General features: G+C 46.2%; 1 protein-coding gene across 5 annotated transcripts in view; it reads left to right on the forward strand.

Moving 5' to 3' along the window:
- The window catches only part of LOC121549004 (tyrosine-protein kinase Fyn), a 92,185-nt gene that overhangs the window by 42,990 nt on the left and 29,511 nt on the right, over positions 1-19,684 (forward strand). For 4 of the 5 annotated variants that reach the window (XR_006657735.1, XR_006657734.1, XM_041860769.2 and 1 more), the window contains 6 exons: positions 5,027-5,292; positions 8,904-9,000; positions 11,314-11,412; positions 12,576-12,679; positions 12,935-13,084; positions 17,917-18,081. Coding sequence is in view for 3 of the 5 variants with exons in the window: in XM_041860769.2 (XP_041716703.1) it covers positions 5,037-5,292; positions 8,904-9,000; positions 11,314-11,412; positions 12,576-12,679; positions 12,935-13,084; positions 17,917-18,081 (871 nt within the window). In the remaining 2 variants the exon portion in view is untranslated. Of the gene's footprint in view, positions 1-5,026; positions 5,293-8,903; positions 9,001-11,313; positions 11,413-12,575; positions 12,680-12,934; positions 13,085-17,916; positions 18,082-18,386; positions 18,543-19,684 lie in introns of all 5 variants that reach the window. The other variant, XM_041860770.2, reaches the window with a different exon arrangement.

Below are 19,684 nucleotides of genomic sequence, written 5' to 3' on the forward strand. Positions count from 1 at the left end.
TGAAGAAGTCCAAGGTATCTGAATACTTTTGCAAGGCACAGTATGTGTGTTCAGGGAAGATGCTACTGTTGTGCTTGTGTGGCTTGAACGGAGAACTACATTCTGGATTGAGTATTGTCCTCAAAGAGACGAGTACGGCCAGCGAGCACTCTCTTTGGGCTCTGCGACTCCTGGGATGTTTTGTGGGAGGTTTGGATCCGCCTGAGGCCTGCTCCTCCAGCGATGGTATTGTGCCTAATTGTTTCCACAGGGCCTTGCCAGGTGACCCCTGTAACCCGGTGGCAGTGGGCCAGTCCATCCTGAACACGAGCTCTCTCTCCTCACAGAGACGCAGCCAGAGCAGGCAGTCAGACCCGGAAGCAGCACACCACTGCACTCTCTCTCCCAGCTGATGATGAATCACGACACCAGGCCATCACATGTGGTAGAGGGAGGAGGAAGAGGAGGGACCTGATGCGCCACTCCGTCCAATTAGAATCTTAAACATACAGTATAGAGATTTGGAGGGATCAAAAAATTATTACGAGGATCGGTGTCAGAATGTTGATGCGGTGATTCGGCTTAATCCCATGGCTCGCCTTGCAGCTGTTGTGATAATTGAGCCGCTTGCGCTTACACATACAGACACTGCTCACCCCTCCCATACACACACAGAAAAATACCTCTCCTCTGCTTCCCCTTTCTCTCTGTCACACACACATACACACTCTCACACACACACTGCTCTGAGTGAAATGAACGGCCCGCTAACCTTTCTCCCATCGCATTGTTTCTTGATGCCTCGTATATGTTCATATGAAGAGGGTAGGATTTTGATTACGTGTGTTGGGTGCTATGTTTGTGTTCCTGTTCATGTTAAGTGGCTATATGTAGGTTGGGGATTCAATGAGGCATAAGCCTCTGAGCGTTAACCTTGAATGGTGCAGGCAGGCGGGCATGCTCATGATGCAGCTATCTGTGTGCGTGACAGAGGCTGGCTGGCTGGCTGGCAGCACGCTGAGAGCACAGAGGCAAGGCCGTCCCCCGGCGGACTGGGGCTCAGCATGTGACGCCCAGCACTGATCATTATGCTGCTCCGTTTGTCAAGTGTTTGGGGGCTGTGCTCCTCCTTCTCCCTCTCTCCTTTTTGCTCTCTCCTTGTCTCTCACTTTTCAGTTAACCCCCCTCTCTCTCTCTCTCTCTCTCTCTCTCTCTCACCCTTTCTCTTTCTCTCTCTCACCCTTTCTCTTTCTCTCTCTCACCCTTTCTCTTTCTCTCTCTCTCTCTCACCCTTTCTCTCCCTCTCTCTCACCCTTTCTCTTTCTCTCTCTCTCTCACCCTCTCTCGCCCCCTTGATAATCTTCTATCTCATTATCTCTGTAGACCTCCTGCTCTCTCTGTCTGTCTGGAAGTCTATTTTAACATTCACTCTGTTTCACATGATGAAGGGCATAACACTGAGGCAGGCTAATATTGCACACGCACAGAACTAAAGTCTTTATCCTTTGTCTGGCTCTGAAGTGGTGAAAGTAAAAGAGGACTGGCTTTGGTTAGGCCACATCATTGAGCTGGCTTGGCCACACAGTAAGGACTAGGTCATTTGAGATGAGCTCACCCAAATATCCACAGACCCACAAATGGATATGTACTGTACTGAATAGGCAGCCATCTTGTTACCTGCTCGCTCATCTCCTCCTCCTCCCTACTCTCTGCTCAGAGATGATGGCATCCTGTAAAGGCCTAAGGTGTTCTGTCCAGACAGAGGGTCTCCCATGAGGGTCCAGACCATCCGTTAAAAAGGGCGGTGAAAAAAGGCCTCGCTCCCCCCCCCAGTGCATAACGTGACAGTGTAGCCTCCCCTTGCTAATGCCTCATCACCCCCTATGAAATATACATCAATCAATCAATCAATCCAATTTTATTTATAAAGCCTTTTTACATCAGCAGATGTCACAAAATGCTATACAGAAACCCAGCCTAAAACCCCAAACAGCAAGCAATGCAGATGTACATGCCTCCATCCAGGGCGTTCTCTTGCAGCTGGCCCAATACTGACTCTGAGGCATGCCTACCTTGATTTTGCACCCATGAATAATTGACATGGATCTGAAGGAACGTGTGTTCATTGTGGATGGATCTTTTCTCTATCCCTTTCTCCTCTTTTTTAGAGACTGATTGCAGGATGCTAGAACATGTCACCCTTTTCACTTGATTTCAATCTAAAGCCTTCGATTCTTCAAAGCTTTAGATCTTTGGCTTTCAATTAAAGATCTTAATGAATTTGGTCCATATAGACCTTAAATGAATGGCCTTTACTTTAACTAATTATAGACCCAACTCTGCTACTCTGCTTCTGGTCATGTTCTGCTTTATAATTGGTTTTGCCTGAAGGCCCATTGATCTGATTGGCTGAACCAATCTGAGGAGAAGAAGAAGAGTGAGGAGGATGTGGGTTTCTATATGAAACACTGTGCTGATGGCTTTCAGTTGCTTTCAGGCTGTTATTCTTCAGCAGAGGAAGGGGAGGAGTGAACAGCAATACAAGCGCCTACGGCTAGCAGGTGTTTTCTGAACAGGAGGGAATAATGAATCAGTGGAGAGAAAGAGAGGGAGAAAGAAAGAGGTGAAAGAGGTTGGGTTCAAACTAAGGGAGCAGTGATAATTAGCTCAGTCCCTAGCCTGTGTTGAGGGGTCCGTAGTGAGCAGTGTTCGTAGTACGGAGCTGAGGCTCTGTTAGTTAATGGCTGTCTGTCTCCTGCTATGAGGACTGTCTTATAGCTGCCTACAGCAGGATAGAATAACAATACTGGGAGTGGTCCTGCAGTACTCTGGGATATGGTTGTAGCTGACTACACACTGCTGTGTGTGTGTGTGTGTGTGCGCACCAGAATGTGTGCTTGCCACTCTTCGCATCTCCCATCATCTACACAGCAGCAACCTATTCCAACTGGCTCCTTTGGAATCACCTATAATACAGTGCTGCTATCAGAGGCAGCTTTGACTGTATCTAGTCAACAACATACCGCTTCCACAGATTACTCTGACATTTACCACAAGCCAAGCCTTTTGACTGGCTAACAGAGATCAATGCAAATGTCAATGTCCAACAGCCAATCCAATCTCTCTATGCTGCTCAGCGGCTATGTTGTGAGGTAGATTATCGAGCAACTTTGAGCATTTTCAGTGATGCTACAAGTTGTAAGTGTAGCTAGACTATTAGAAATGCTGTGGAATCCACCACTGACCATAGCAGTTATCTGATTCCTGGCCCTCTTCCCACTCAGGGCTTGTCGAGTTGGATTACAGAGTTAGACCACTGAGTCATTGTGGCATTTGCTGCATTCGCACGCCCATTTTGCGGAGCCAGGGATTCGTTGGTTGCCAGGTCACAGGACAAATACGATGCTCTGATATGTTATGTAGTTTATGAGATTGGATGATGTCACAGAGATTCCCTTTCAACTGATCTCGGTATCTGTGTGGATTCAGCTTTAATCTACAACTGTAAACCAATATGTAGTTTAGTTGTTTATACTTTGGGATTGGGAACCCTGATGCTCTTTATTTATCTCTCTCTCTGTCTCTCTCGCTCTCCTCTCTTTCTCTCTCTCTTTCTCCATTGGCCAAGCGGGTGGTAGTCAGTCAGTGATGATGACGGAAGAAGGGTCTGGGCCACGGCCATGCTCTATGTGGGGCCATTGTGCTGCTGTGCTGATTGATGGAGAGGAGGAGGGCTTCCTATAATTTGGGCCTTGTTTTTCTCTTTGACCAAAGGGAAGCATACTGAGCCACGGTCTTTCTCCTTGCATGTGTCTTAAATGACTGCAGACTGCGCTTCCTGCTCCTCTCAGAAGAGATAGAAGAGCCAGAAGACACTGGGCAAGGAGGCTTGGAAAGAGGGGGAGAGAGGGAGAGAGAGAGAAGGAAGGAGAGGGAGGGAGAGAGGGAGAGAGACAGAGAGAGGGATAAAGAGAGCGAGAGAAACACGGCTCTTATTTAAATCCTGAATATTTTCAAATGACACGTTTGAGGGCAGTCAGTGGCTTTAGCTGAAGGCTAGATCAGCAGTCTGTCTCCACGGGAACACAGCAATTTACAGTCTGTTTGTCTCCACTGATCTACTACACTGACAGTGTTATTTTCGTGTTTGTTTTGCACGCTAGTAATGAGATAAACATTCATTCTGGCAGGGTGAATAAAACTGTCCAGTGGTAATCTTCCCCAGCACCACAGTAGTAGAGCTTTGTTCTCGCCAGTTCATTAACTTTACGCTTTTGTTTTGACAGTGCAAATACCATCACAGCTAATGCATAAATTGTCTACTGAAGGTATTTTATGTTTTTTTTGTATGTAGGTGTGCTAAATACTGGTATTTAAAGACCTAGATTATACCATAGAAGGACACTACCCTTGGCTAAGTAATGGTGGTGGTAGGACCATAGAGATGTCCTACTGGAAATATGTCCCGTCTCTTTAACTGACAGAAGTAACGTCCACACTGCAGTGCTCTCCTCTCTCCATCCCCACCTCCCACCCTTCCGTTGACTGGAGTTCATTTGACCGGACGGTCGATGCTGGCAGTGATGTGATCATGGAATAATGGATGAGTGACTACCCCTGTGGCCCTTCCTCCATGGGTCCCCTGCTCCCCGACTACCTCTCCTTCCCCAAGCCCAGTGTGTATCACAGTGTGGTTATTCTCCTGGCCATTAAAGAGACACAGCATGTTTGAGTCATCTGGAGCGCTTGTGTGTGTGTGTGTGTGTGTGTGTGTGTGTGTGTGTGTGTGTGCGCGCGTGCGCGTCAGGCTATAAAGTTCCCAGTGGTCCTTGAGAGAAAGCATCCCTCTAGTGAGGCAAGGAAATGTTGTCTGAGGAGAGTGGAGAGCAAACCAAAAACAATGCTAAAGTGCACCTCTATTTCATGTATTACGGCTACTCATACCCCCTTCATTTTCAGACTGGTTGTACTATTGATTTCCAGTCAAGTTCATGATCCCTCTTCTCTCTCTCTCTCTCTCTCTCTCTCTTTCTATCTGACTTTGTAGAATATAGATAATGGGCTGTGTGCAATGCAAGGATAAAGAAGCAACGAAACTCACGGACGACCGAGACACCAGCATCTCCCAGAGTGCCGCGGGCTACCACTATGGCGCCGACCCCACGCCACAGCACCAGCACTACCCCAGCTTCGGGGTCACCGCCATCCCAAACTTCAACAACTTCCAGGCACCCGTTGGCCAGGGGATAACGGTCTTCGGAGGGGTCCACACCTCCTCCCACACCGGGACCCTGCGCACCCGTGGCGGAACAGGTAGGGGTGTTGATTTGTTCCCCTTTAACCCTCTCCTGATTTCCCCCAACTCTCTTCACCTCTCGGCCCTGTGTTGGAATGTCCGGCCGGTGCTTGCACAGCCCTTTGTGTGTGGTTTCATTGTTTACATAGGGAATATTTCCAGTCAGGATATCCTTCATGTTTTACTGAGCCACTGCTGTTACAAGAGGAACTCAGCGTTTCCACTTAACTAAACACGGCTTCCCTCAAAGTGTGGATTATTTCTGTCCCAAAGTAGTCTTAATCCACACAGTCAGTCGCAGGGGACCAGGGGGTTTAACTTTTTAATTTCTTCCTAGTGGGGAACTTTAGTACAAGCTGTCCCTCTCTCGCTCTCAACCACTTTAATGACAAAATAATGGTACTGCCTTGTCTGTCTAACAGGCACCATTTTGCCTATCAGCCTTCATAGCAGAGAAACCCTGAGTACTGTTTGTGACATTCTATCGGGAATCGTTTCATCTATATGCACTTAGTTAATGTCACGATCGTCGGATACAGAGGACCAAGGCGCAGCGTGGAAGGTGAACATATTTATTAAATAATGATTACACGAACAAAAACAACAAATCGATACGTGACGTCCAAAGGTGCAAAAACACAAACCTACACAGGAACAAGATCCCACAAACACTGTGGGAAAACTGGCTGCTTAAGTATGGTTCCCAATCAGAGACAACAAGCAACAGCTGATACACGTTGCCTCTGATTGAGAACCACACTGGCCAACATAGAACTACAACACTAGAACGAAAAACAAATGAAAACTCACACCCTGGCTCAACATACTAGAGTCCCCAGAGCCAGGGCGTGACAGTACCCCCCCCCCAAAGGCACGGACTCCGGCCGCGCCAACCAAACACCACAGGGGAGGGACCGGGTGGGCACTCCGCCTTTGCGGCGGATCCAGCTCCGGGCATGATTCCCACTCCCTCTCCAACCCCCCAAAGTACCCCTGGTCCGGTCTGACCCTGCTGGCCGGAGCTGGACTGAACACCGGTGGAGCGGATTGCTCTAGCTCCGGCGTGGAGCAGCTGACCGGTGCCGGACCAGGCACCGGTGGAACAGGCACGGGCTGTGCCGGACTGACGACGCACACCACTGGCTTGGTGTGGGGAGCAGGAACAGGCCGAACCGGGCTGACGATGCGCACCATAGGCTTGGTGCGTGGAGCAGGAACAGGCCGGGCCGGGCTGACGATGCGCACCATAGGCTTGGTGCGTGGAGCAGGAACAGGCCGGGCCGGGCTGACGACGCGCACCACAGGCTCGATGCGAGGAACAGGAACAGGCCGGACTGTACTAGGGACACACACCACTGGCCCTACGCAGGGATCAGGAACGGGCCGGACCGGACTGGTAACACACCCCAGTACCTCTCGCCGTGCCTCTACACTTTCCCTCTCCTCTGTGACCAGTGGCCCCCTTAACCTGGCGGCCTCCTCTGCAAACCCGCTGGACCGCTCTATGCGGCCTCCTGCTGCCCCGTCGTCCACGGCGTGAGCCCCCCCCTAAAACATTTCTGGGGGTCTCTCCTCCCCGTGGGCCAGGCCCAGTCGAGGTTGATGTCCTTTAGCGATACCTCTGGCGCTGGCTCCTGGACACGCTGCTTGGTCCAGTGTTGGTGGGATCTTCTGTCACGATCGTCGGATACAGAGGACCAAGGCGCAGCGTGGAAGGTGAACATATTTATTAAATAATGATTACACGAACAAAAACAACAAATCGATACGTGACGTCCAAAGGTGCAAAAACACAAACCTACACAGGAACAAGATCCCACAAACACTGTGGGAAAACTGGCTGCTTAAGTATGGTTCCCAATCAGAGACAACAAGCAACAGCTGATACACGTTGCCTCTGATTGAGAACCACACTGGCCAACATAGAACTACAAAACTAGAACGAAAAACTAATGAAAACTCACGCCCTGGCTCAACAGACTAGAGTCCCCAGAGCCAGGGCGTGACAGTTAATAGTCAGAATGGAAATACACAGCTAGTTTCACATACCAAGATTCTCAAATTCTGCATAACCAAAGCCTGGTTGTTATTTTGTGGCTTGCTCTGTGGGTTTCTTGTAAATGGTGGAGATGTGGAGTCATTGTTGCAAAAGTGATGCAGTCTGTATCTTGTGACTGGTGTGGCGGGTAGATGCATCAGAGGTGTGGCTCTCAAAAGCCCCCAGTGTGCTCTCTCGCTCTCTCTCTCTGTCTCTCTTTCTCTCTGTCTCTGTACTGTGTCGTGAAAGGCAGCAGCTTGTGCTCTTCTCACTGCTGATATCATCAAAGGCCTTGCTCTCAAAGCACAGGCTCATCATTTCCACAGAACACATTGTCCCGTCCACCCCCAGTCACAAGGGCTATGGCTTTGAAGTGACCTGAGGTAAATGTGATGATGAGGCAAGGTGGGCCTTGAGGAACAAGAAGAGCACACTCAGCTTCCTCTTCAGCCCTTTCAAGCCAATCAGCTAGCTCCTTTGGTCACCTGCAAGGCAGCATTGGTAAAGATCAGGCCAGCCCAGCTTGGGAGGTCAACATACATCATGCCTCTTGATGTTCCTTCCTGGTTCCTGCCCAATCACAGCCAAAACTCACTGACATCCTTCTATTCTCTGTGTGGAGGCCAGGCCAGCGTTAGCCACAGGCTCTTTGAGAAAGAGGCCCCTTTGAATGGCTGGGTTATGATACCTCTGGCTGTGTCTGTCTGTGTGTGTAGGGACTGGGAGACTGCAGTGGAGCAGCCAGGCAGTACCACTGTTAGCGTGTGATATCTCTGTAGTTGCATGGCTGTATTTGACCCACTGTAACTGTGTTGAAACTAGCAGAGAACAGCCTCTCTCTCTCTGTGCCCTAGGTAGCAACACTGTCTCAACACTGTCCCACATTTTTTCCAAAACGCTTTCATTCCTAATGAACTAAGATTTCAAGACTGTGTAGGCTTCCACCATATTGCTGTGATGCATCAAGTCTTTTCAGATAAGGGAAATGAGATGAATAAAGAAAGCTCTTTAGACTTTTGGAGGCTTATCCTGAGAGATTCAGCAGGCCGCCTGGGTAGATGGAGCTCAGCCCCTCTCTCAGCCTAGTCTGTCTGGAGCCCCTAGATACATCCCCAGGGACTAGGAGGCTTTCACACTTGTCTCAGTCTCTCTATAATCTTGGAAAGGAATGTGTTTTTCCTATTTGACAGAATTCTTCTATTACATATGGTATTTATCTCTTTTCCCTCAGCAGACATGTATTTACTGTACATGTCTGCTGAGGGGTTGGATGAAGGCTCTTTTCCATTCATAATTTCTGCAGTATTTTTATGCTACCTTCTAGGTGAAAGATGTCCAGTACTGTATGAAGGTTAATTTCCAGCTAGTTATGCCCATAAAATTGATGATTTCACATGTCATTCAATATAGCTTATACACAGTATATCCACTGCATCCAGAAATGGCTGCTGTCTCTAGTATAAAAGCGTACAGTGCACCCAGCCTCCCTCCCAGTGTCAGTCAGTTCAATGTGAGTCTGTCAGACTCTCAGGTTAATTTGCTGCTCGTCCTAATCGTGTGAGTGCTGACACTGTGTGTTTCTCTCGGCAGGAGTCACTCTCTTCGTGGCACTTTACGACTACGAGGCGCGGACAGAGGACGACCTCAGCTTCAGGAAAGGGGAGAAGTTTCAGATTATCAACAGCACGTAAGTACAGTAACAGTACAGACGCTTATCACACATCACACCCACTGCACCGAGGGGGGAAACAGGTCTATATTATATATGTAAATTAGAATGCATATTACAATCACTCTTGCAGTCTGGCTGTCTAGGTGTTGCATTTTGATCGAGGAAAGTGGTGTTGGAATGGCAGCTGGGACAGCAGTTTTATTTCATTTTTCAACCATGAACAGTAGCGGTTGAATCTACATTTAAACTGGGTGGAGCAGGCAGGGGTATTTAGTTTGCAGTGGGTGATGTGGAATGGTTCTGTTTTGTTCTTCAGTCTGCTCTGGTCTGGTGTAGACTTTCCCTTTGAACTGTCTGACACATGCAGCCACCCTATTTCCTGTGCCTACTCTTTGGCCATGTTGGATACTGTTACCCCTCTGTCAGCAAAACTGTCTCAGACCAGCCAATGGGAAGGCAGCTGAGCCTGCCAATATTTCAAACATGCTTCTCTGAAACCTCATGTTTTTTTCCTATATGAGAGACTCCTCTCAGCTGAATTGATAGCCTGCACACTGCAAAATAAAAATATATATTTCTTTCAGGAGTGTGTGTGACTGGGTCTGTTTTGGTTTGTGATTTCCTATCTCCTTCTCTATTGTCCCCATGTAGTTGTTCAACCTAAAGTCCAGTCCCAGCACAGTGTCTCCTCTCGTCACCAGTCACCACACCCATTCAGACTGCTTTAACATCCTGTCCTCCCTCCCCTACGGAAGGGCTGCTCTTCCTCCTCATACCCCAGCAGCACACCTTTCACCTTTCAACTTTCCACCCACGCCCTCCCATCTAGAGCAAAGGCAGGAAGACACCATCATTAGGGCCCTCTCTATCCTCTTCTCCTCCCTCCTCCTCCGCCTGCTGCTTTCCTCCCTCCCTTCCTGGCAGCACCTAGACTCTAGCTGGGTACACTGCCCCCTCCTGGAGGAAGGAGTAGTTGCAACCAGCCCAGTCCCAGACCCTGTCTCTCCCTCTTAGTCAGGGCTGCCTGGCACACACACAGTCCATGGCAGGTGCCTGTTTAGGCAGGGCTTATGTGAGCAGCCCTGGGACTCCATCGGACACACTGGGCACAGAGCAGTGAGTGAAGGGACTGTTGTGTTGTGATGTGATGGCATCCTCTCTAGGAAACACTGAGCTTGGTGAATTTATCCAACACGTTACAGGGAACCATCCCAAACAATAAGGCTCAAGTCTTTAAAACGCTCCAGTTTGATTGCTTGTGATTTTCCTATAGCATGTTTGATATAACGACATATTGTTTATAATACAATGGCATATTTAGCACATTTTTCTCAGTCTGTTTTTGTAAAACTACCTCAGAAACCTCAGAGATTTGTTGTTAAATGGTTCAAGTCTTAATGGTTAGTGAATTGTTTTTGTACATATTCCAACTATGAATACTATGCTAGTGGATACCAGCCTGACTCCAGTCTGTCGACACAATCCACTCATTACTCTGTCATCAGCAGTGACCACAGGGAGAGGAGCTAGTCAGAGCATTACAATACTTCTGGAGATGGGAGGAAGATGGTTCTCTCTTTGTTTATATGTTGTTGTTTTCTGTCTTTGCGGCGGAGTCGAGTTGGTTTAAAGAGGGTTTAAGAAGACAGACAGGGGCCCCTCCCGTCTATCTCTCTCTCTCTCGCTCTCTCGCTCTCTCTCCTGCTTTCCTCCCAGCAATCCATCCTTCCTCTCAGCTGTTAGCGTTAGCGTGTTAGGGTGAACACACTAGCCCTCCAGAGGGAACCTCCATTATGCTCTCAGAACAAAGGAAACCGGCCCCATTTCTGCCTGTGATGTCGTCCCCAGGCCCACCATCATGTTTTTATTCAGGACAAATGAAAGACCACCACTAGCTCGCCCAAAAAGAAAGATGAAATGTGCGAGGGAGAGAGAGATGTAAAAGAGGGCAGTGTGTTTGGAGGACAGGCGAGTGAGAGTGATGGAGGGAGGAGAGTATAGGAAAGGCGGTGGAGGGATGGAGGGAGGGAGTGTAGGAAAGGCGATGGAGGGATGGAGGGAGGGAGTGTAGGAGAGGTGGCAGTTAGAGGGAGGACATGAGAGAGGCAGTAATGGAGCCCTCCCCTGCTTGTAATCAGCCAGTGCTGCCAAATACTACCTCCCTCCACGATTCCATATGAACAAGGCATGTGCTGCTTTCAATGTATTCACATTGTCAACTGCATTATTGAACATAGTGGTTTGTGTTTTCGCCGCTCTAATAGTACACTCTGTACATGAAACCATCTGACCCCCCTTCTCTCTCCCTCTCTCTCTGTCTCTCCTCAGTGAAGGGGACTGGTGGGATGCTCGTTCCCTTACCACTGGTGGAAATGGCTACATTCCCAGTAATTACGTGGCTCCAGTGGACTCCATCCAGGCTGAGGAGTGAGTAGCAGTCTGTCATATTGAGTTTCATTGGGACATGCTCTGACAGAGCTGACTACATGGCATGAAAAAAAAATGAATGAAATAAAAATGAAATGATTGAAAACACACACACACACACACACACTCTCTCTTTCTCTCTCTGTCTCTGTCTCTCTCTTTTCTCCAGTGCTTGACTTGGACTAAAATAAGTGCCGGTACTCATTTTGGGTGCCGGTACTGTTTATATTTAGGTGCAGGAGCTCCACAATACTTTTGAGCTAATATTCTGTAAGAGGAACAGGAGCTCAAGCAGAAGAAGATTCGAGGTGCCGGTACTCTGCTCCGGTGAGCTCCTGCCCAAGTCAAGCACTGCTTCTCTCTCCTGTCTACATTCTCCTCACTGTCTGAGACAACAGGGAGGGAGGAAGATGTCATAAGTTAAGACAAGCACAGATATCCTCTCTTTCTCTCAGCGTCTGGAGTTAACCGTCAACACAAGGCTCTGAGGAGAAATTGAATCATACTGGGATTTATAAGTCTCTGCAGAGCTGGCACTTTCCCCGGCTCATTAAAGAGACTTTTATTACAAAAGAAAGAAGAATTGTGTTAAATGCTGTGTGTTCAGATATTTGAAATGTCATAGAGAATGTATACGAGTTTTATCTGTGTTATGTGTGTATAAACCTGGGTGTCAGACAGTGCTACAGGCCCTTCCCCCACATCCCTCCCCGTCAGACTCTCTGAGGAATAATGATGTAATTATTCTAATGGTGCACCACAAGGCCCACTCTCATTAAGCTCACTATAGTATGCTGGATTTAAGCACAGCCAGGGTTTGCATTGGGTGTGGTTCAGTTCACCAACACTGGCTTATTACTGTAAGAGAAGGGGAGGCATTTCATGCAGGATATTAAATCCTCTGTTCACTCTCAACATGCAGTTAGCCATTGTTCAGCCTCTAGTCTGAGAAACCATGGCCAAAGGGTGATTTATTGACAGTGTTACAGTGAGCGTTTGTGAACTGGCCATGTGACCTGTGTCTCTCAGCTCTGTATGTCAGATGATCATTTTAAAATGTAAAGACCCCTTTACACACTCTAATCAATCAAGATAGATGGTTTATAAAATGGCTTCCCTCACTCATTATTGACCTGTCCCTGTGTTAAACCCTCTCTCTGTAGCTGGTACTTTGGGAAACTGGGCCGGAAGGATGCAGAGAGGCAACTTCTGTTCACTGGCAATCCCCGCGGCACCTATCTCATCAGGGAGAGCGAAACCACTAAAGGTAACCTCAAGAGACTGTCAGGACAGCGCTGTAATAGAATGCATGATGTACCCAACTGAGGAGCAGCCTACTGTTCTAGAAAAACTACCCAGCGGGTAAAACTGGTTGAAATTACGTCATAATATTTTCCCGGTGGGCTATTTCCGCATCTGTTAATACTATCAACCATTCCCTATGACCACAATTATTATTAATGCATGAGGTAAGTGAATGTTTTCCCAGTGACTCACTCCCCTCCCCATCTGTGTCCTGTAGGTGCCTTCTCCCTGTCCATACGAGACTGGGATGACGTGAAGGGGGACCATGTGAAGCATTATAAGATCCGTAAGCTGGACAGCGGAGGTTACTACATCACTACCAGGGCTCAGTTTGAGACCCTGCAGCAGCTGGTGCAGCACTACTCAGGTACGAGTCAGAAATGGTCCAAGTTACACCGTTAATAGAATATTATTACACACACCATTCATACACCACTATTACAATGTTGATTATGGAAAATATATATACCTGCACTCCAGTGACGGCTCATAATAATGGCCGGAACGGAGCAAATGGAATGGCATCAAACACCTGGAAACCATGTGTTTGATGTGTGGCCCCGTGTAGCTCAGTTGGTAGAGCATGGCGCTTGCAACGCCAGGGTTGTGGGTTCATTTCCCACGGGGGGCCAGTTTGAAAAAAAATGATGCACTCACTAACTGTAAGTCGCTCTGGATAAGAGCGTCTGCTAAATGACTAAAATGTCAAATGTAAATGTATTTGATACTATTCCGCTCCAGTCATTACCATGAGCCCATTCTCCCCAATTAAAGTGCCACCAACCTCCTGTGATGAACATTGAAAATATCAAAAACCAAGGCAGATGGAAAAGTATACATTTAATTTATTACACCTACCATTTATACACCATTATTACAATGTTTATAAGACCTTTATGAGTGGCAAAGTTTATACCGATGATGAGAATATATGTAGGCCTGGAGTTAAGGTAACGTACAGTTCAACTCATCCGAACATAGCTGTAGTGATTAACTTATAGAAACAGAAGGAAGGGAGGCTGCTAATGTACACAATAGTAGGTTTTGGTAGACAGAAGGTGCACTTTGTTTAAAGGGGTAAATTGGCCATCAGAAAGAACAGAGGACCAAGACACTCTTCATATAATTAATCTTTTTTTTTTGTTGATGTAATCTTTGTTCCATTGAACATGTCATACAAATAAATGCATTTTAATTAATTATATGAAGAGTGCCTTGGTCCTCCATTCTTTCTGATAGCTGTAGTGATGTTGGTGTTATAGTGGAGACATCATTTCAACGCCCAAATAGATACAAGAGGCTTCTCCTCAGCCTGGTGTCCAATTCCTTGGATTCATTCTGAAGTGCATTATGCTGACACAATCAGTATAAACTGATTTACACTGGGGAGGCCTCTTCAAATGCAGAAATAGAAATTGATGCTGACACTTAAGATTTGAGAAGGGAATGAAGTGCAATTGAAGTGAAATTGAAGTGAAGCCTGGTGTAATGTAACCCATAAACACAAACTTCAAATACTGAGCGAAGCACTTTCAAACTTTCAGAAAACTGTTGAGAATACAACAGCTAAGTGATTCAAGGAGGGATGAAGTGGCATGGTTTGAAATCAACTATTCTGCAAACATTGAGAGGAATACATTTTAGATTGACACTAGCACCACTTATTGTGGTTTGAAAAGGGGACCCTGAAAGGATGATGTAGTCTACTGTTTGTCTTAGTGTGAGTTAGTGGTCCTATTACCTCACCCTGTAGAGAGTAATGAGCCTGTTAATCACGGTGGTCTGTACTGTACCGTCACCATAGTATTGAGTGTCCCAGTTGTACAGACCACGAGGACAGTTGAACGTCACTTTGTGATGATGACAGACTGCATTCATGAGCATGTGTTGGTGTCAGATGAGAGAGCTCTCTCTCTCTCGCTCTACGTCTTTCTCTCTCTCTGTCTCATTCGCTCTCTCTCTATAAATAGTATATCACTCTCTCTTTTCCTCAGCCACTCTTTCTCTCTCTCCCTCTCTCTTTCTGGATCTCTCGCTCTATGTATCTGTCTTTCTCTCTCCCCTGTTTGTCTCTCTCCATGACAAGGGTGATATTTTCCTCCACATGCTCCAGTTAGCACATTGACATGTCCATACTTAGCACATTGGAAATGAACAGTATGGATTTTGTGTGTTATGTTTGTGTCACAGTGCATTAACTGTCAATTGTTTTCTTTATCGCCACTCCAGAGAACATATGTGAAGTTCAATCACACCTCTTCAAATGACCTTGACTGCTGTTGTTTTCTTCCAGGGCTTGTGCTTCTTCTGTTGCCTTTTGGGTCGTTCCACAAAATGAGTCCTTTTTGGGTAGTGTAAAAAAAAAAAAAAAATGTTTTATTTCACCTAATTTTAACATTGTGTCATGACAAGCACATTTTCCCATCTCAAGAGGTTAAATAAAAACGACTATTACTATAGTAAGTCCCTATTAAGTGCCAAATAAATTTTATAACCCAACCCTGATCTGTACTTCTCCACAACTTTGTCCCTGACCTGTTTGGAGAGCTCCTTGGTCTTCATGGTGCCGCTTGCTTGGTGGTGCCCCTTGCTTAGTGGTGTTGCAGACTCTGGGGCCTTTCAGAACAGGTGTATATATATATATATACTGAGATCATGTGACAGATTATGTGACACTAAGATTGCACACAGGTGGACTTTATTTAACTAATTATGTGACTTCTGAAGGTAATTGGTTGCACCAGATCTTATTTAAGGGCTTCATAGCAAAGGGGCTGAATACATATGCACACACCACTTTTCCATTATTTATTTTTTAGAATTTTTTGAAACAAGTTATTTTTTTTATTTCACATCACCAATTTGGACTATTTTGGGTGTGTCCATTACATGAAATCCAAATAAAAATCCATTTAAATTACAGGTTGTAATGCAAGAAAATAGGAAAAATGCCAAGGGGGATAAATACTTTAGCAAGGCACTGTATATCCAGATTTATATAATTTTCCATATGGTCTATATTAAAGGGGCAATCTGAAGTTGATATATCAATTTTTGGACTAAAAAATGTATTATATGTACCCATTGATTCTTGAAGAATAGAACTTATAAATGCCTCATGAGCTTAGTTCAACATCAGAACCCAAATTATAAGTATGTTTTACGCCAATGTTTGTGAACAAAGTCAATGTAAACAAACACTAAATAGCCTCAAAACATGGTTTAAACTATCATTTTGATATCATGGATGGTCAGTCCTTGCATCCATAGCTCTGGCTATGAATTTGGAAGTGGTTACATTTCTCCAACTCCATCCCTCTGCTTTTTACTGAAACCGGGCCTGGGAGTACACTGTTATTGTTTCAACTGCTGATTGCCACTTTAAAGGTTACTTCATTTAATATAACAGGCTTTTAAAATCCAATATTGGTGCAAAATGTCTACTTAAAATATCAAAGGGACGCACGCAAAAGGACTCATTTTGTGGAATTAACCTTTTGCTTTCTCACAATCTCTCACTTGGGTTTTTTATCAAGATTCAATTTCTAGATTATCAACGCATCTTTCCACAGCAGTCACACAGCAATCACATACTGTAGGCAAAAACACCACAACCGCAAACTAGCTTTAAAAAAAAAAGAATGACATTATTTTCTTGGAAATACCACTTAACTTTAATAGCCACCAAGGGCTAATAACAATTTTGATACATATTGTGTGCACGCAGTGTGTCCAACACCAGCCTCTCCCATTTGCCGAATTGACATGTTTTATGATAGTGATACTGAGACATAAAGTACAGTATTGATACCTTGCCACAGCAGCAGGCACCGATGGGCTTTAATGGCTGGGGCGCAGTCAGAACACAACACTCCCAATGGAGAGGTTTTATCTCCCCTAAACTTCCCTGAGCAAACCGCCTGGTCCTTATCGCCGGGGGGGCTTAATGTCAGGGGAATCAAAGTGGAAGGGACGGAGGCGGAAGCATCATTCCCATGCCTCGCTTTTAATCGATCGTGGGCAAACACATCTACTTCCTCTGCGGAAAGGAGAAACGCCAATTTTCATGTCAGGAATGAGATGACATGTTTTCATGCTCACGTACAATAATGGACACACAGCTGCCAGCCACAATGGCTTCTGCTGTCCCTGACTAAAATGTAGCCCAGAGGACCCTCCTTTACTACGTAACATTAAAACATCGTAGTTGTAATGCACCGTATAGTGCATTATACTTCCATTTGGAGGGATTGACAGGCCACATCTCTAAACAATTAGTCATTATTGTAAAGCATTGGGAGTCACACATGCCATTAGCAAGAGTGGAACCATGAACGTGTCCATCTACAGCAGGCTGTTGTGGTCAGGCCTGACCTGCCTTGGCTAATCACTTCTTTCCCACTGTGCAAAAACTGGTTGAATCAATGTTGTTTCCACATCATTTCAACCCAAAAAATCAAGAATCAACGTGGAAAAAATAAGGGCATTTCGTCTTTTTTTCACCCAATTTTTCAGCTAAATCCAATGACATGGTGAAATGTTTGTTGATTTTACGTTGAATTGACTTTAGTTGACAACTCAACCAAATGTAAATCAAAACTAGACGTTGAACTGACGTCTGTGCGCAGTGGGTTCGACCTTTGACTAAGAGCAACCTCAAAACAGGCTGCAACCTGTGCAATATTGACCCTTCAATTCCTTTTTGAATTCCTTACTGAATTCCTTACATTCAAAGAAATATAGTGCAGCTGGTAAAAACATCACGTTATGTGTGTCATCAACAGAGCCGACAGAATCCTAGTGCAGTACTGGAGAAGAGATAGAGGGGGGAGGATGGAGGTTGGAACAGCACTCGGTGTGATTTGATGAACAGTAGCTAAGAGGGCATTAGACAGATTAATACTTGACCTTATGGCCCTGGGGACAGACACTGTCTGGGACATCTAGTGGGACAGATTGACTGGCTGCTGTGGTGCTTACCTGAGCTCACTGCTGGATGTACCTGGAACTGTTTTGCTATGGGAGTTCACTTTAACTTACTGTCTACTGCTGCTTCTCTCTCTCCCCCTCCTCTCTCTCTCTTCACAGTGCTTTGCTAACTGCTTTCTTTCAACCCCCCCCCCCTCCCTTCTCTATCTCACACTGTGTCTCTGTATGCGTGTGTGTGTTTGTGTGCGCGCTCCTTGTGCATGTGTGCAGAGCGGGCCGCGGGGCTGTGCTGTCGCTTGGTGGTGCCCTGCCACAAAGGGATGCCCCGCCTCACCGACCTGTCCGTCAAAACCAAAGACGTGTGGGAGATCCCGCGGGAGTCACTGCAGCTCATCAAGCGTCTGGGGAATGGGCAGTTTGGGGAGGTCTGGATGGGTACGGGCAGAGTCGCCTCCATAAACGTCCGACCACAGGCTGCATGGAAGGGGGCCACTGACTGAGCAAGCAGAGACATCAGACCGAGAACAGATAGACAGTCTACTCAAAACCTCTCTCTTTGAGAGAAAGGAGGAAACCAAAAACGACATTTGTGTCTTTACTGTTAAAGGAGATTGTCTGTCAATGTCTACAAGTTCCACTCTCTCAGTTCAATATGGCCGCCTTCCATCTGCCTCTTTGCATGTTCCTCTCCCTAGTAGTTAACCCTGTGTGCCTTGCCTTCCCTGTTCCCTCCCCTGTAGAGAGTGCGGATGGTTTGTGCTTTAATTTAACGGGTGTGTGTGTGAACTACACCCCTGATACTATGGGCCTGACTCACGATTCCTGGGAAATCGCCAGAGACTCACTTGAGTTGGAAGTAAAGCTGGGGGCGGGATGTTTTGCTGAGGTGTGGTGTGGTAAGGACAAAGTAGTTCCATTATTATATTTTCATTTCTACTGAGGGGTGTCCAGGAGGAAAATTGGATAACTTACATTTATTTATTTCTAAATGTAAAGGGATTTTATTGAATCACCTGAGGACTTTTTCAGTCTAGTCTGCAAAACACAAAAGGAAACATTTGTGCAGGTGGTTCTGTTTTGTATTGTAATGGTTAATGAAAATGTAAGTTATCATCTTTTTCCAGGATACCCTAGATTTTTGCAAATATTAATTTTATCATGCTTCAGTTGAGGCTTCAGGCTTAAATCAATAGTCTTAAGTTTACTTTTAAGCATACAATCTTACTATTATTTTAATGTATCCAGTGTAGAACTGGCTACATTGACTACTTTTGAGTCTAGAGATTAGGGGTGTGTCCTGTCCTGTTGTAACATTTCAACAGGCTGTTTAGGGGTTTGGAGTTTAGGTTGGGGCTAGTCCCAGCTGCTAGACTAGCCCCACACCCTGCTGCTAGTGACACCCAGCCCCCTGGGATACCATTACCTCAGAACCCAGCGGGTGACCTCAGTACAGTAACTGCACTGCGCCAGGCCCCAAAATGGCAGACGAGGCCCAGAAGCCATAGCTGTGTCACTAATCAACACTGCTCTCAAGGATTTCTGAGTGCGCTCTTAAATTAAACCCCCCCCGAACCCACCACAGTAGAAACGCATGTGAATTCCAAATGTCACCGACTGTCTGGAGGTCTGTCTTGCCTTTAGGTCACAGCTGATATTTCTGCATTATTTACTGAACACAGACCGCATCCCAAATGGCATCATATTCCTTACTGTATATGGTGCCATACTTTTTGACCAGAGCCCTATGGGCCCTGGTCAAAACTGGTGCACTATATAGGGAATAGGGTGCAATTTCGGACGGAGCCACAGAACAAGCTAAATGACCTCGTATGAAGAATAGACCCTGATTTCAATGGTTCAATGTTGGGTGTATGTACGGTACTGTTGAGAGGAACAATGGCGTGCCCACACTGTGCTACAGTACAGTAGCTGGCACAGCTCCACAATGTATTATCCTTTCCCGTGTTGGCATATTGTGGGGTTTAAAACCTCACCAGATCTCTCTCATGGCTTTTGAAAGCCATTTGAAATGAAGCGT

This window comes from Coregonus clupeaformis, chromosome 33 (genome assembly GCF_020615455.1).
Source record: "Coregonus clupeaformis isolate EN_2021a chromosome 33, ASM2061545v1, whole genome shotgun sequence".
In the NCBI taxonomy this organism is placed as follows: Eukaryota; Metazoa; Chordata; class Actinopteri; order Salmoniformes; family Salmonidae; genus Coregonus; species Coregonus clupeaformis.